This window comes from Rhodnius prolixus, unplaced genomic scaffold (assembly GCF_049639745.1).
Source record: "Rhodnius prolixus isolate KJV_2025 unplaced genomic scaffold, Rpr scaffold_3, whole genome shotgun sequence".
Lineage (NCBI taxonomy): Eukaryota > Metazoa > Arthropoda > Insecta > Hemiptera > Reduviidae > Rhodnius > Rhodnius prolixus.
In genome coordinates this window covers 34,744,842-34,761,432 of record NW_027411603.1, presented here as the reverse complement: position 1 = coordinate 34,761,432, position 16,591 = coordinate 34,744,842, and the positions used below count along the sequence as shown (strand labels likewise).

General features: G+C 33.7%; 1 protein-coding gene across 1 annotated transcript; it reads right to left on the bottom strand.

Annotated features, from left to right (window-relative positions):
- Window positions 1-14,410: 14,410 nt before the first annotated feature.
- Window positions 14,411-15,583, bottom strand: LOC141452576 (uncharacterized). Its single transcript, XM_074124861.1, has one exon. It carries the CDS (start codon window positions 15,384-15,386, stop codon window positions 14,844-14,846), a length of 543 nt encoding a protein of 180 aa, XP_073980962.1. The 5' UTR covers window positions 15,387-15,583; the 3' UTR covers window positions 14,411-14,843.
- Between the last annotated feature and the right edge of the window lie 1,008 nt (window positions 15,584-16,591).

The following is a 16,591-nucleotide window of genomic DNA, read 5'->3' as shown; positions in this document are numbered from 1 at the left end:
ATAAATACAGACATGAAGTGCCAATGGACAATAACAATAATATGGGGACAGCTTAAGATGTGAAGGATACAGAATGCAGGGTAAAAGGAAGGAAAAACCTGCAGCTAGTGTAGAAAGTTAGAGAAGGATGTGATTTAGTACGAGGGTCGTTTGAAAAGTCCGTGCAAAAATAAAAACTACTTAATTTTTTGGGGTAAACCTTTTTTATTTTTCAACATAGTCTCCTTTTAGGCTTGTACACTTCGTCCAACGCTGCTCTAGTTTGTTGATCCCTTCCGAATAATAGGATTTGTCCAAGTCTGAAAAATAGCCATTCGTTTCTGCAATCACCTCCTCGTTTGAATAAAATCTTTTTCCCGCCATCCATTTCTTCATATTGGGGAACAAATAGTAGTCCGAGGGAGCCAAGTCTGGAGAATAGGGGGGATGTGAAACGAGTTGGAACCCTATTTCCATTAATTTTGCGACCACAACTGCTGAGGTGTGAGCTGGTGCGTTGTCGTGATGGAAAAGGACTTTTTTGTGGGCCAATCGTGGGCGTTTTTCTTGCAGCTCTGTTTTCAAATGGTCCAATAACGATGAATAATATGCACCTGTAATAGTTTTACCCTTTTACAGATAGTCGATGAGGATTATTCCTTGCGAATCCCAAATGACAGTCGCCATAATCTTTCTGGCCGAAGGAACGGTCTTCGCCTTTTTTGGCGCAGATTCCCCCTTGGTAACCCATTGTTTAGATTGTTCTTTGGTCTCAGGAGTGTAGTGATGTATCCATGTTTCATCCACAGTGACGAAACGACGCTTAAAGTCCTGCGGATTCTTCTGGAACAGCTGCAAACCGTCCTTGCAGCACTTCACACGATTTCGTTTTTGGTCAAGCGTGAGAAAATCACTCGACTTCCTCGATTCAAACGAATGCCAAACACAAAGAAATAGACCGATCTGGCTGAAACTTGGTGTGTGTTCTTCCAAGAGATGCTACTAACTAAACATAACCTCGATACGCGCCAGTAGTGCTATCTCTCTGACTTTGCACGGACTTTTCAAACGACCCTCGTATTTTGTGCCTGTAGAGAATAGAAGGATCTAGGAGGCTATGTCGTGGCATAGTGGATTAGGATGGCAGTCTAGGATGGAAAGGAGTTAGAGCAGATAGTTTTGGACATAAGATAAACATGGATAATGGACGCAGTCTACGTGGAGTGGCCCCCTCTCCACTGCATACGATATTATAAAATAATTAATACATATACTTACATATAATAATTCAGATCTGTTTGCCAATTAGAAGATAATCAAATCTGGAATGGTCAGAGATACATTTTGTTGATGATAATTTTGACAGTCCAGTTTCAGGTTTTTAAAAATCTGTTATGTTCCTAACCGTTTCTTTAATACTTACCTCCTCTAGATAAGCAGTTTAGAATCGCTTGAAGATTATCTATTGTACATTATAACAGGGTTGCTGAATTTAGTTTATGTATTCACTCAGTTAAGATTGGCTAGTATAAGCAAATCCATATTGTAGCAAACCCTGAGGAATATACACACTCGGGGCGATCTTCGGCACTATCAGGACCCTAATCAGCCCTACTTTCTGCAACAGCACCTCTCGTCTAGCAACTACACCATGGCCAGCAAGGAACAATTATTCATGTACATGAACGAAAGTGAACTTAATAATAGTTTCATTATTCGTCGTGGCACCCCATGTTTATTGTATCACTAATCGATTTCGGACTTTATCGATCATCTGAGGTTGGTTAATCAATTTGGTGTAGAGTTTTGGACTTCACCTAAGTCACCATCACGCACTGCACTTACTGACTGAGTGAGGGAGGTTACATGTTGTGTTATTCAAAATGTTAATGAATCGCAAAACATTTTGTAAAAATAATGAAATAAATGAATCCTTAATAATTGTTTAAAGATTCTGTACTTTTAGTGTATGTATAATGTTTTAAGATTCATTGACACATTGAATAACACGCCATTTTTCTTCATTCAACCAGTCAGCAAATATATTGTGAAGTCCGAAATCTCTGAGGCATTCAATAACACATGCGTGCTTCCATAGATAAAATCAAAGATATTATCGAGCACTGGGTACCTAATCACGTTATCATTAATAATAGTTATCTAGTTTGAAATTAATATTACTCTTCTTCTCAAATTAGATTTATTAATTTTATTATTTAACTTCCTTTTTATGATTTTAGTTCAATGTTTAAGTTTTTCAAGTAAAATTAATGTTCGAAGTGAATCTCCATGCATTTCCTAATTAATATCCGTATTCCGCAACGCAGGCAAACTGGACTACACGACTATTATTTCCTCTACTCTCACGTGACTCCAAAATGACTGTGACCAACAAACTCCTCCTTTACAAAGTGGTCAGCAGGCTGATGTTGCTCTACGCCTGCTCCGCCTGGAGCCTGACTTGTAAGTCAGTCTTGCAACATCAAGAAACTCCAGGACAACATAGAACAAATTTTTCTCACATTCTGTTGCAGAGTGCACAGAATCGTATTATTGAACCTTTTTATTTTGTTTTCTACAACTTTTAAGTATTCTGAACAGTTCTAACATATATTAATAAACAGATGGTACTTTACATACATATCTACATTTTTTTAACTTAAAAATGTTCTGTCAAATGTTAATATCTGCCCTACTGGTGGGGGTAGCTCTGAACACAATATAAAATAGAAAGAAATGATATTTTTCTGCAACCATGTAGGGAAGTTCTCATTACTCAATTAAAATCAGCTGTGTAATGCCCAACTTCCCACACTAGTGGGGGGAAATTCCCATTAGTGTCACTTTCCTCACTAGTGAGTGGAAAAACTTTATTGTGCTTCCTTGATATAAGAAGTTTTGTTATTAACATAAATATTTTCTGTAAAACTTTAATAAACTTATTTAACGTAACTAAATAATTAAAAAACGAATATTAAAAAATAAAATAAAAATTGAAAGGAATATAGAAATAAAAATAATACTTTAATAAATAATTAGATATTTTTAATTATAACAGTTAAAAAGGTTATAGTGTTACCTTATAGAAATTTAAAATGGATTCTAGTGATTCCTGTTTAGAAAACACTCCTCCATCAATAAAAGAAACAGCAGAAAATGTAATAAGTAATGTAAATACGTAAGTAATGTAAATAATTGTAATATAACGATAAATGTTTATAATAAATAAATTACTTTTTGTAGACTGTAAAAATGAAATTTTTAATTTTTTTAGTTAATACCTAAATCTAATGGTTGCAGAAAAAATATAATATTTAACTCGAGTGTTAAGTATTTTCCTCACACTCGGCAATTTGCACTTGCACTCGCCTCGCTTCGCTCGCTCGAGCGTGCAAACCCTGCCTCGCGTGAGGAAAAGTACTACTTTCCACACTTGTTAAATAAATAACTATACTTTACTCTGAATCTACCTTCTATCAGTTATTTCTCTCGACTACTACATTACTTTCTCTTTTAAACCACTGAAATCCAGTTCAAAAATCAAGAATGACTCAGTTCGGCATGTTGTACCCGAAGTGTGATGGGTTTAGGAAGTTTGAACAAAATATTCGGTTTGTTGCGCTTCTTAATGTAGGTTCGGACCACTTTCCCCTTCTCTGCGATTAAACAAAAATAAGTAACATTTTAACTGTGATGTTGAAATGTGCCCCCTCTCCTTCCATAAAAGAAAATATAATATCCAACACTTTTTGCAAGCAAATAGACTTTTGTGAATAATGTTGTTAAAAATAGGATTTCCAAATGGTTAATATGGATTAACAATACATACACCTTGTATACTACAATCTTCACAATACATTTCCAAAGCTGCAACAAATATTTTACTTCCACCTTACAAAGTATAACATTGCTCAATTCTGACTTTACAAACAATGAAAACGATGGGAAACTCTGTCTATTATACAACAGGTCTACCACAACATATGGAGACAATTACCAATCATAAATGTTTTAAATATTTGACGAGAAATTAAAACTGTTCAAAGGTGCCCCCCTCTCCACTATTATTGAAAAGATTATTTAAAATAATAACATTGAACTCTTAAAGAATCGTCCAGACGTTCCAACCAAAAACTCAAAATCTTTCAACTTACCACGATAAGAACTCATTAACTCATTCGTACAAATAAAATGAATATTTTCTTAATAATATCAGAATAAATTCTATTTAATTAAATATTATTAAACAGTGAAAATAGTTAATCATTATTAGAAAATTTAAATTAAGTACCCAGTGTTGTCATTAATAAATCAATTGCTTGTAATTACAAAATCTATGCCAAGGTGAATGTACATTACATTTTACGAAATCCAATTAACCCTACATTTCAAGAGTATTACTTGAATTTTTTACACTCTAGGCTTTCATTAATTCTACTGAAAAATAATACTGAAGTTATTAAGGTGGACAGTGGACATTTTTTATCATTTCCTTTTTGGTTTTATTAACTAGGAATTTCCGTTTGAATTCTTAACTCTTAGAAAAATAGTTGGCTTTTCCGTTTTATCTACGAGCAATGTCTCGTACATTGTCCTATTTATTAGTACATTTAATAACGATACAAAATTACGTTCCACAAGTTCATAATCTGTTCAGGACACATTACGTACTGTTAAAATATTAAACTTAAAAGTATAAATGCTGAGAAAAATAAATAGTATAAATTAAGTAAATAAATAAAAAAATTAATTCTTGTGCTTCTTTCTCTTTTCTGGAAGGATTGGTTCTCTTTTATTTTCTTCGACAGGTTGCTTCCAGGGTTATTATCGGCACAAAGGGCCCTCGAAGGAGCCTTCTAGTGCCTGATATTTTGTAAGGAGATGATGGAAACTCAATTACTCCTCTTAATAAGCTACGATGATTTTAAGGAACAATCTGTCACCTGGGAACTTACCAGTTGCTGCAGTAAGATCACCCTACCTAGAGCTTTTTAGATCCATGGATTTCTGCGTGATTAGTACTGGTGGAGTACTACAGATTTTGGAGACCGCGGCGTACTGTTTTCTTCTTTCATTGGCTCTATGGTCCTTGAAAAAAACCTTGAGACTTTGCTGTCAGGCGTCTCTGTCATTCATAATTCTTCTCCATTGCCTTGCTTCCATTTTCCTTAAATCCTCCTCCACATCCTGGAGCTATTTTAAGCAAGGCCTTCCCCGAAGCCTTTTCGCTTCAGGATGCCCTACAATATTGCTGATTAATTTTTCATTTCGGTTCATTGTTAATAAAATATTGGAAATTGAAGTATCTCAAGGAATAAGTTTTGCAGCTGTTGGGCTCGTGAAAAAGGAAAGATTTAGGGCAATCGGATTGAAGAGAATAATAACTTTGAACTGAATTGAGTGCAGCAAGTAATGATTGGTCGAATACTCAAGATCCAGTTAGTCCAGAGTGTTTTTAAACTGTACGGCGCCTTCCTAGGTAAAGCTTTAACAAAATTATTTTGTTTTTAGTAAAACAAGTAACAAAATTGTAAATACCACACATATGTAGTCTGCCTCATTAGGCCATAAATAAGCAAGGTACATAAAAGATAACAATAATGAAAGGTATATTTTGAGGAATTTACTGATTAATAATTACTAAATTTTCCTACAGAGAACTTTACGAAACAGAACATTGTTATTATTATGAGTTTCTACAAAAATTAATTTTATTTTCTCCTTATTACGCCACTGAAGGCGTTTCAGCCATTAATAATATTCAGCCAAACTAGTCGAATGGTTGCCCTCAACATGAACATATATTGCACATCGAACATTTTTGCGTGGATCAGCCATGCCAATCTAAATTACAGATGGTACTAGAAAGAAAGTTATGCCTGAAAATGAGCCTAAAAGCATGCTATTACGGCCTTTAGGCAGATTCAATGGAAATCGTTTCTTTAGGATCAATACGGATGACCCCAAAGGAGTGTTTACTCATTTCCTTGGAGGAAAGTTTCATTGCTAGAGGTTCACTCTTAGATTTTCTCTTCCTAGGAGCTTCTTACAGCTCACTGTCCGATGATGGTCAGTATTTTGTCTTTGTCATAATCTCAGATTTTGACTAGGGTGTTTCAAAAAAATGATGACTTTTAAATTTTAAAGAGCGCCGGGCGGAAAGCCAAAGTTCATTTAATAACAAAAAGTTTCGTCCGCAGTAGAGCAAAATCGATTAATATTTAGAGGTCGCTACCATTGGTCCAAAAATTTTTGTTTTGCTTTTTTTTTATATAAAAAATCCTTATTAAATGTTTTGTATCTTTTCAAATTATTAGCAAAACATGTAATTGTACAGTTTATTTAAATATAATGTGCTATAAAGACAACGCAGTTGGAATCATTTTGATGGCCTTTTTATTTTCAAAGTTATGAATAATTAAAGAAGCTGTAATTTTGAAAAAAAAATATTAGGAAAAATATACATTTTTGAAAAATTTCGATTAATTAACGTTAAAATCACTTCATTTTTTATGTTGTAGATGTAATCTCCACCTCCCTTGAGAAGAAGGAGTGTTGTTCTGGGGTGTTCCTTGATGTGAAGCAGGCTTTCGATCGGGTGTAGCACACTGGACTTCTCTGGAAGCTCAAGACCATCCTTCCAGCCACCTATTTCCTCATTTTGAAATCGTACTTGACTGACAGACATTTTAGAGTGAAGGTAGGAATATTCTTTCTCCATTCAGCCATGCTGACGCTCAAGGCAGCATACTAGGCCCCATTCTGTACACAATCTACTCCTCAGACATACCTACTCATCCTCAAATTACTCTTCTCACTTATGCTGACGATGCTGCCATCTTATCTACTGACACAGCTCCAATAATAGCTCATAGAAACCTTCAGCCTCACCTCACCTCCTTAGAAAATTGGTTCAAAAAATGGGCTATCAAACTGAACGAAACAAAATCTCAAAACATTACTTTCACTCTTCGACGCATCATTCTTCCTCCTGTCTTTTACAATCTAATTCCTTTACCATCAGTCAACGTAGTCCGCTACCTTGGGCTTTACCTTGACAGAAGACTCACATGGAACCCTCATACTCGACTTAAGAGAACAGAACTCAACAGACGCTTCCGAAAACTGAAAAGACTACTCGACAACAGATCAAAACTCACTCTGGACAACAAAAGACTTATATATGTAAGTATATTAAAGCCAGTCTGGGCTTATGGCATCGAACTGTGGGGTTCAACCAAACGCTCAAATCTGCAAAGGATCCAGTCCTTGCAATCTAAAATTCTTCGCTCTATAGTAAACGCTCCTTTCTACGTCACCAATCAAACCATTCACACAGACTTGGAACATTCCTTTCGTCACACAAGTTGCAAAAATACGTTACAGAAATTTCCATCTTAACATTCAAACACATCACAATTCACTGGTACAACGTCTATCTTCAAGAACATTTCCAGACAACACTTCCAGACGTCTTAAAAGACAGTGGCCTCGTGATCTCCTCTCTGATGAATAGAGTCAGTAGAAAGTAAAATGTTTTTGGAGTGTTACCACTGGATAACTTTTCCACTCTGTTATTCTGTTATTTATTGTTATCATTGCTGCTTATAACGCAAAATGCGTTGATTGTAACTAAATAAATGATTTAAAAAAAAAAAAAAAATCATGTGTTTCGTACAGAATTTAAAAAACAAATAATTTTGGTTACTGAAACGTCTAAATTAGGGAATATTTTGAATTTATTGTTATAATTTTAAATTGATAGTAAATTAATTTCAAAATTTTTAAATCAATGGTAGCGACCTAAATATTAATCGATTTTGCTCTAATACGGACGAAACTTTTTGTTTTTAAATGAACTTTGATTTTCTGCCCGGCGCTCTTTAAAATTTAAAAATCATTTTTTGAAACACCCTAATGTTGACGCTTCTTAAATAAAAATAAATAAATAAAATAAAGATGGTTTTGGTTTTTGACAGTTGTTATGAGATTATAACTTAGAAATTATTGTTGGTGCAGTCAAATAAATAATCAATTGTTTTTTGAACATAGTTATCATAATCGCAGTATCAACAGTTATGATTGTGTAGCTCAACATTAAAGTTCACAAATTTTTTAACACCCTGAAGAAGGTAATATATTTACCGAAACGTAATAATTTCCTTATGATAATCAAATAAAACAAACTTTTTGAAGTGTCAAGTACATATCTGGTTAATATTCTAGGTAACCTCTCAGTTTGTTTGAAGTTACACCATTTAGCCCAGTTACTCGTGGCAATAATGGTAGCGCCAAGGCTAAAAGCAGAAACAAGGTGGGTAAATAGAATTGAGGGAATCGATTGTGTTATTTAGTTTTTCTTTTAGCCATTAGATATCATGTCCTAATATTAGGATACAATGATTAATCATCCAAAGAGTACATAAACAAATACAGAGTACATACAGCGTATTGCGCGCTATTCAATTAGAGGATCAAAGAGAATGATATAAAGCCGCCGAATACAAGTGCAAAGAAAGGAGAGATTCAAAAGAGAAGAAGCAGAACATAGCGTCTAGGATATGGAACAGATAAAAACTCTTTGAAAAAAAAAACAGTTTGATGTTCACGAAGAGCGATAGATTGCGCCACTAACATGTGCACGCTCCGTCAGTGTATAAACAGAAACACAATAAGGACGGCAGATCGAAGGGATAAAAGGAAGAAAAACGAAATGGTAAGAAGACGCGATAGACTTGGAGGAGGATTAATTCAACGCCATTTATATTGGACTAATTCAAGAGTTGGGCTTGAATCTACATATTCATGGTTTTTTTTGTATTCTTTCTTTATTGCTTTGTTGAACGGGGCCTGGCTGCGGTCGGAGGCTGTCGGTTTGCACACGAGCGCCTCCATTAGCAAGTCAGATCTTGGCGGCGCCAACGCCGTCACTTTAGTCTTCACTTCTTCCATGTACTCACCTTTTTTATACATTATTTTTAATTCCAATCACCAATAATAATAGCTTTTATAAAAAAAACTATATAAAATTAAACAAGATCTCGCAATAAAAGTCTATTATTACGTTTTAAACTGAATCACTTAAATTTCAGTTCGTATATTGCTTACAAAGCTTGTATTTCATTTCCTTAGATAAGAAAATTCAATGTACATTATTCCTTGATCATTGAACATGGCACTTTGAGCAAAACATATGACTCTTTCTCAACAATAATATTTTAAACAATGCAATAACTTTTCGCTAACTTAATATTATTAGGATGAAAAAATAAATGCTAGTTTCACTCATATGTAAACTTTATTATGCCGAGCTTTCGATCTAGGGACTAGGTCATCTTCAGGGCTAATTTACAGAATAATATTTTACATCATTAGAGGGTTGGTGTATCTTCTGACTTATCTGTTCATGGACTAAGACAGAAGACACACCAAGCCTCTGATGATGTAAAATATTAGATTGTAAATTAGCCCTGAAGATGACCTAGTCCAGGTGTTGGCAACCTATTTCAAGTAGTTAAATAATTTTAGTAAATCATAACCAAGAGCCGCAAGGATGATGGTGTAAAAAACTCTGTAGGTCATTTGCGTACACTAATCATTACTTTATGATATTCAATAACATTTAAATGTTTTATATATTCATTTTCACATATTGCAAAGTAAATAATCAAATAAATAATAACTAAACCTGGGTTTGAATGAAAAGGCGGCAATATTATATAATTACGTACTTTGTTTTAATATAATTCTATTCAATTTCAAACTTATCACATTTAAAATCATTTTTGAAAAAATATCTGTACTTTATTAAAAGTAATTTTCATTTGTTTCAATAAAATTAAAATATACGATATATTTTGGACAGGCTGAAGAGTCACACAATTTGGATAAAAGAGCCGCATGCGGCTCGCGAGCCGCGGGTTGCCGACCTCTGACCTAGTCCCTAGGTCGAAAGCTCGGCATAATAAAGTTTACCCATAACTGAAACTGGCATTTAATTTTTCATCCTATTGAAACTATGAAACAGTCACCCAAAAATAATGAACAGTAATTAATATTATTACTTTTACAGAAATATTTAATTCGAAATATGCAACAGGAAAGAATGGTATCAGCTCTAATAAAATCAAAAAACAAAATTATACATGTATAAAGGTGTAATTTAGGTGGCTCGTTTCCAAAAAAATACTAATCTTATATTAGCATGGATAATAGAAGAAAGTATTTTCTGGGCATCTTTCGAAGGTTTGAGCTTTCAACTTTCTGGTTTTAACTACGAGGGTCGTTTGAAAAGTCCGTGCAAAGTCAGAGAGATAGCACTACTGGCGCGTATCGAGGTTATGTTTAGTTAGTAGCATCTCTTGGAAGAACACACACCAAGTTTCAACCAGATCGGTCTATTTCTTTGTGTTTGCCATTCGTTTGAATCGAGGAAGTCGAGTGATTTTCTCACGCTTGACCAAAAACGAAATCGTGTGAAGTGTTGCAAGGACGGTTTGCAGCTGTTCCAGAAGAATCCGCAGGACTTTAAGCGTCGTTTCGTCACTGTGGATGAAACATGGATACATCACTACACTCCTGAGACCAAAGAATAATCTAAACAATGTGTTACCAAGGGGGAATCTGCGCCAAAAAAGGCGAAAACCGTTCCTTCGGCCGGAAAGATTATGGCGACTGTCTTTTGGGATTCGCAAGGAATAATCCTCATCGACTATCTGGAAAAGGGTAAAACTATTACAGGTGCATATTATTCATCGTTATTGGACCGTTTGAAAACCGAGCTGCAAGAAAAACGCCCACAATTGGCCCACAAAAAAGTCCTTTTCCATCACGACGCACCAGCTCACACCTGGCTATTATTCGGAAGGGATCAACAGACTAGAGCAGCGTTGGACGAAGTGTATAAGCCTAAAAGGAGACTATGTTGAAAAATAAAAAAGGTTTACCCCAAAAAATTAAGTAGTTTTTATTTTTGCGCGGACTTTTCAAACGACCGTATTCAAGGATAGTTTCTAGTAATTATTTCATTAAAAGCATTATTTGATGTATGTATTTTGGGAGAAAAAGGCAATAATATTTGGTTTTGAACTTGTTAACAATTAGCGAAAAAATACAATTATGAAACTATTTAGTTGATTATAGCCTTTGTAATGGTTTTTGAGGAGATGTTGGTTGTGGATGTTGTTGGATAAATAACACTTTTAGTATCGGTATAAGATATTATATTTGTATGTGACTTACTGCCAAGGACTCTATACTTTACACTACAAGAACAGAACAGACTGACTGACGTGGCTAAACGATGTGTACAATTGAAGTGCAAGACTTTGAACCGAATCTTCGAACTCTCCTCGAACTGAATCTCCAACTGAGTATATCGTACTGAATATATCAGAATTGAATTTCTTTGACTTTCCTCTTGTTCTTATATACCTTCGCCGAGCCTCCCCTCTCTGTGTGCCAAGGGGGCTCTCTGTGCCAAGGGGGCTGACTCTCTCTCTCTGGCTAGAGTGGATGAGTGGTGGGGTTTCACTACCCCTACGCTAGAGTGGATGAGTTGTGGGGGGGTTCACTACCCCTACAGCCTTTGAAGGAAGAAGAAATGAACTTAGTTTTAGCCTGAATTAGTTTTCGATCTTACAGCAATTTCCTCCGCTATAAATCTCACGAGAGTGTTGAATTTGAAAATCACGGGAAATAAAATTTCTTCATATTTTCTTACTTCCGGCAGTGTCTCTATCTTCACATCCGGACTTTGTCATGTAAGTGATGTTTCAATAAATGGCACACAGGAATGGTATTTAAAAGCAAGTCAGATCAATTCTTGTTCAATTTTGCACGAAGGAAGGAACACAGGCAGATTATTGGCTTAAAGGAGAATCAACGATTCATTATTACAATTAATAATAAATAAATTCAAAGAATGGCTTCTACCCGCTCCTAATAATTGATTGGCTAAAAAAAAGCCTATTTCACAAAACAAAAACAAAGAAATTTACCAAATTAATTTGATTTTTTTAATTGGACTGCCAAAATATTAAAGTTTGCACAAGAATCAGATTTTTAAAAAGGACTGATCAAATGATTCTTAATCTCGAAGTATTATTTTGTTTTTTAGTTCAAATAAGGCATAAAACCTATTTTGAATGCTTGGAAGTTTAAGCCTGAGATTGATTGGACCTATTTTAAGACATCTCAGGTTGTAGGTCTATCATTTTTATTTTTATACAAATAGTTTTCATTTTATTTTGTCGACCATTTTCCTGTTTAGAGTAAATAATAAATGAATAACAAAATTATTGAGCTAATTGGGTCAGTTTACCCCTATTTTTGTTGCAATAAATATACAATTTTGTTTATTTTTTTGATCTAGGCACTCTTGAGGGACATTGTTTTTAAATTATAAGAACCTCCATTTTTTAAGAATTATTGTCCGTAAAACTTTTTATAATTAAAGGGCCCTAGATCTTGACTTCGCTACTATAAGTGCTGCTACAAGCAAAGCATGGGAGTCCAGAGTTTTGGCTTGCCTATCCGTTGATTGTGCCCAGTTTGAACAGATTCTTTAAAAAAAAATAACGTAATTTTGACAATAAACTGTTTTTCATATTTTAAATTACCATAACTTTTGAAAAACCTAACCGATTTCAAAAACTTTTTTTTGTTTTTTTTTTAGGAGCTCAAATACTATAAAAATATGCCAAAAAAAAAATATAACGTTCCATTTGAGAAAACAAAGTTGGATGCTGTACCTCGAGATTCAGGGGTTTAAAAAAATGGGTCAGATCACTGAAAATAAACTAGACTAAAAATGATTAAATACGTGTTTTTTATTTTTTCGAAATTTCCCGCCGTTAAAAAAAAAAGTGGGTGGAGCATATAATTCTGGTCACCCTGTATATGTATGTAGAATAATTAATTAATTTTTTTGCTAATTGGAAACTCATCTTAACTGAAGTTTATACAGAATTATACTTTATTTTTATAATTCTTTATTAATTAATTTATTTATTTATTAATTTATTAATTAATTTAATTTATTTATTTATTAATTTATTAATTAATTTAATTAATTAATTAATAATTATAAAAATAAAGTATAATTCTGTATAAACTTCAGTTAAGTTGAGTTTCCAATTAGCAAAAAAATTTAACTAAATAAATTCATAATATAAAAATTGCCTAAATAAAATTTATCATTTATTAATTTACGTCGAAACAAAATTTGTTAAGTTTTCTTACATGAACGTCTTTATGGATAAAAAATTAATATCAGGTTTAAATGAAAAATTTAATTGGTTAAATTAAGTATTTTCAAGTGTCAATATTGAATTGAATTCTTGTTAAAAATAATTCGAGAATCTAAACTAGAAATGCGCTCTTTTAAAATCACAATAAAAAAGCATTTAAACTTTTTTAAAATGGATGAGCAGTTAGAGAATCTGAATAAAAGGAATATTAAAAAAATAAATAAATAAAGAGAAAAATTATTGATGAATTAAAAAATATAAAAATTTTCGCAAAAATAAAAGAAAAATCACTATTAAAAGTATAAAATACTGAAATATTGATTTATTTTTCTTCCTTAAGAGATATTTCAAGAAAAATGGGGAAAAAAATATTGTATTAAATCGTTCTATATATTCTTACAAAAGTCCGAATTGCTATACCTAGGGCACTAATTAATAAAAATAAACTTTTTCTTATTCTGAGGAAATATTTAAACAAAACTACAAAATTAATATAGTTTATGCTGTTAATAATTAAAGAAAATTATTTGTTAATATCTTAATCAAATTTTATTGCGATAAATTTAATTATAAATAGATAAAAGTAAATTAAAACTGTCCGGTAGGACAGTTGTATAAGGGTTGATCGTCAAAAACTGCACGAAAAAGCGTAACGTTGAAAAACACCCAACTTTGACAATTTTTTTCTCTTTTTCTATAAAAGATAAAATTCCCAAATTTTCTTTAAATTATAGGGCAAATCCTCCTTTATAACTGTAATTTTTTTTGCAACTAGAATAAGATTTTAACTTCCCAATTTGTTCCTAACGTAAAGTGCTAGGGGCTCACGAATCTACGTTGTTTTAAGCTATAAAATTTACGAAGTTATATTACTAATTTAAATTAAAGCAACAAAAACGTTTAGTAAAATTTTAACTAATATAATTTTTTTTAAATTAGTTTTGGTCATTAAAGAGATTTTTGTGGTAGCCATTTTAAAAGAGTTTACCTTGAGCGAAGCCACTTTACTATTGGTAGGTGAGATAACGCCTAAGGTGAAAGTTCTTTGCGTGATAAATTGGGTCAACCAATCAGCTGTCTCTGACCAATCATACTGTCTCACATATGTACAAAAAACAAATAATTAAATTATTTAGAAATGAAAATAAATTAAATTAGAAATACAAATAAATAAACAAAACTAAATCAACGAAAATATTTATTTTCAAATTCGAAACAATAAAATATATTAAAGCGAACATTATACTTGGGAAATATATATAAAATCTATATTTTTTTCTTTCTTAAAGTTTGCTCAATCTGATATTAAGAGTTCTTAAATATCTCCTAGAACGTGTACAGTTAAGCAACATAATTCTACACAAACTTAATATGGTCGAACCTATATGGCACTAGGAACTTATTAAATAATATTTACAAAAAAAAAAACGAATATTAACAATATTAATTTAAAAAAAAATACGAGAATTGTAAATGAAGATGGCGAAATCACCTTTTTCTCAGAAGAAGTCAAATTTCATCTTCGTGTACTATAAATCTAGTTAGATAAGCGTATAAAGAGACGTGAAGGCTGGAGGTAGGAGGTTGTTGCCCAGGATGAGGAGGCGCCGGCCGTCACGGGAAAAACAATTCGTCCAGATCAAGATGGGTATGCGAAAATGGATCGAAATCTTGTAGATCAGTTAGCGAACAAACGTCTGCCGGACATGGTGACAATGGTGAATCAGATATGGGCGGTGTTGGCGGTAGACACGGTTCATCCGGCGTTGTCACTGGATCATCCGACAGGGCAGCACTTAAAGCGGCTATATATTTCATCGCCAATCTCAGTGTAGAGATTTTCGTCAGTTTTTCCGATTCACGACAACCAGTATGCGTTACCGCTCGGCGTAAACTATCAAAAGCTTCATTTATTTCGCGCATTCGCGAACGTTCACGAGCATTTGCAGTTTTCCTCTTATATTTACTTAAAGGTGCTGGTTTTATTCTTTGCTTACGTTTTGTTCGCCGTCGCCATGTTACTAATTCTTCTTCATCTTCGTCACCTTTTTTTATAGAACATCTGGGTCTTAATGAATAAGATTTTTCAACAGTCGGCTCTATTTGTGCACTATTATTATCATTATTATTTTGATCTTGCTCCAACAGCTCAGCCATGTCCCATTTTCTGAACACAACACAAGATTACACACACGTAAACAATAAGAGGGGAAGTTGATTCTAATCTGGTCACCCAGCTTTACTGAACACCAGCCTAGAAGGACTGCTAGTCCAAGACTGAATGTCCAACTAAAACCGGCTACTCTTAAAGCCTTCAGGAACCAGTTTTTCAACTTCCCAACTACGGACAGCACACCCACTCTAGCGGATACTCCTTGTACTGCTTCAGATAATGCTTGTCTTCAGCGCCAACTTTAAAAAATTAAAAAATATCAATATTAATTATTGATTTTCGGATTTTTGCCAGGCCAAAAGAAAAAAATTCAACTCTCATTCGTACCCATTTCCGAAATATTTATTTCCATCTACAGCGCTACTTATGAAAATTTTACTGAAATATGTATCTGCTTTTATAATAGCATAGCTTTTGTATAGATTTGATTGCGTTATGCATTTTGTAAGAAAGATCATGTTACGATTGTAACAAAACATTAAAACAAAACATCTCAGCATGGGCCACGAACAATAAGCTTACCCTGAATGTAGAAAAGACCAAAGCTATAGTTATTGGCTCCAACCCACTCCTTAAATCATTGGCTCCTCTTCCTAATCTTTTCCTTTACAATACACCAATAAAATATTGTTCCTCTGTGAAAAACCTTGGTATCACTTTCGATCAAAACCTATCCTGGAAAAACCATGTTTCCCAAATCTCTCGTCATTCCATCCATATCCTTAAGCAGTTTAATAGTTCCCGTCACCTTTTTCCAATTAAGACCCGGCAACTCCTAGTTTCCTCTCTTATATTCCCCCATTTCGACTATGGTTGTTTAGTTTATGGCGGTCTATCTGGTGATATTGAAGCTAAGCTTAAGCGCCTCATGAACTGCTTCATAAGATTTATTTTCAGCATTTCCAGAGACTCTCGCATTTCGCACTGCTACGATGAGTTGAAGTGGCTTTTTCCTGTCTATCGCCGCCAATATTTTTTGGCTTCTTTCCTTTTTCAAGTCATCCAGTCTCAAAGGCCTTCCTATATTTTTCAACTCCTTAAGTTTAAATCCTCCATCCATTCCCGTAACACTAGATCTCGCTCATCTGATCTTTATATTCCCTTTCACCGTACCTCATCCTTTGACAAGTCCTTCCTCATACGTGCTACCTCTCTATGGAACTCCTTGCCTTCATCTGTCCGCCATGCT

Bases quoted from the DNA above. Each gene is read 5' to 3' on its own strand.
- LOC141452576 (XM_074124861.1), bottom strand. From the start codon at position 15,386: ATGGCTGAGCTGTTGGAGCAAGATCAAAATAATAATGATAATAATAGT.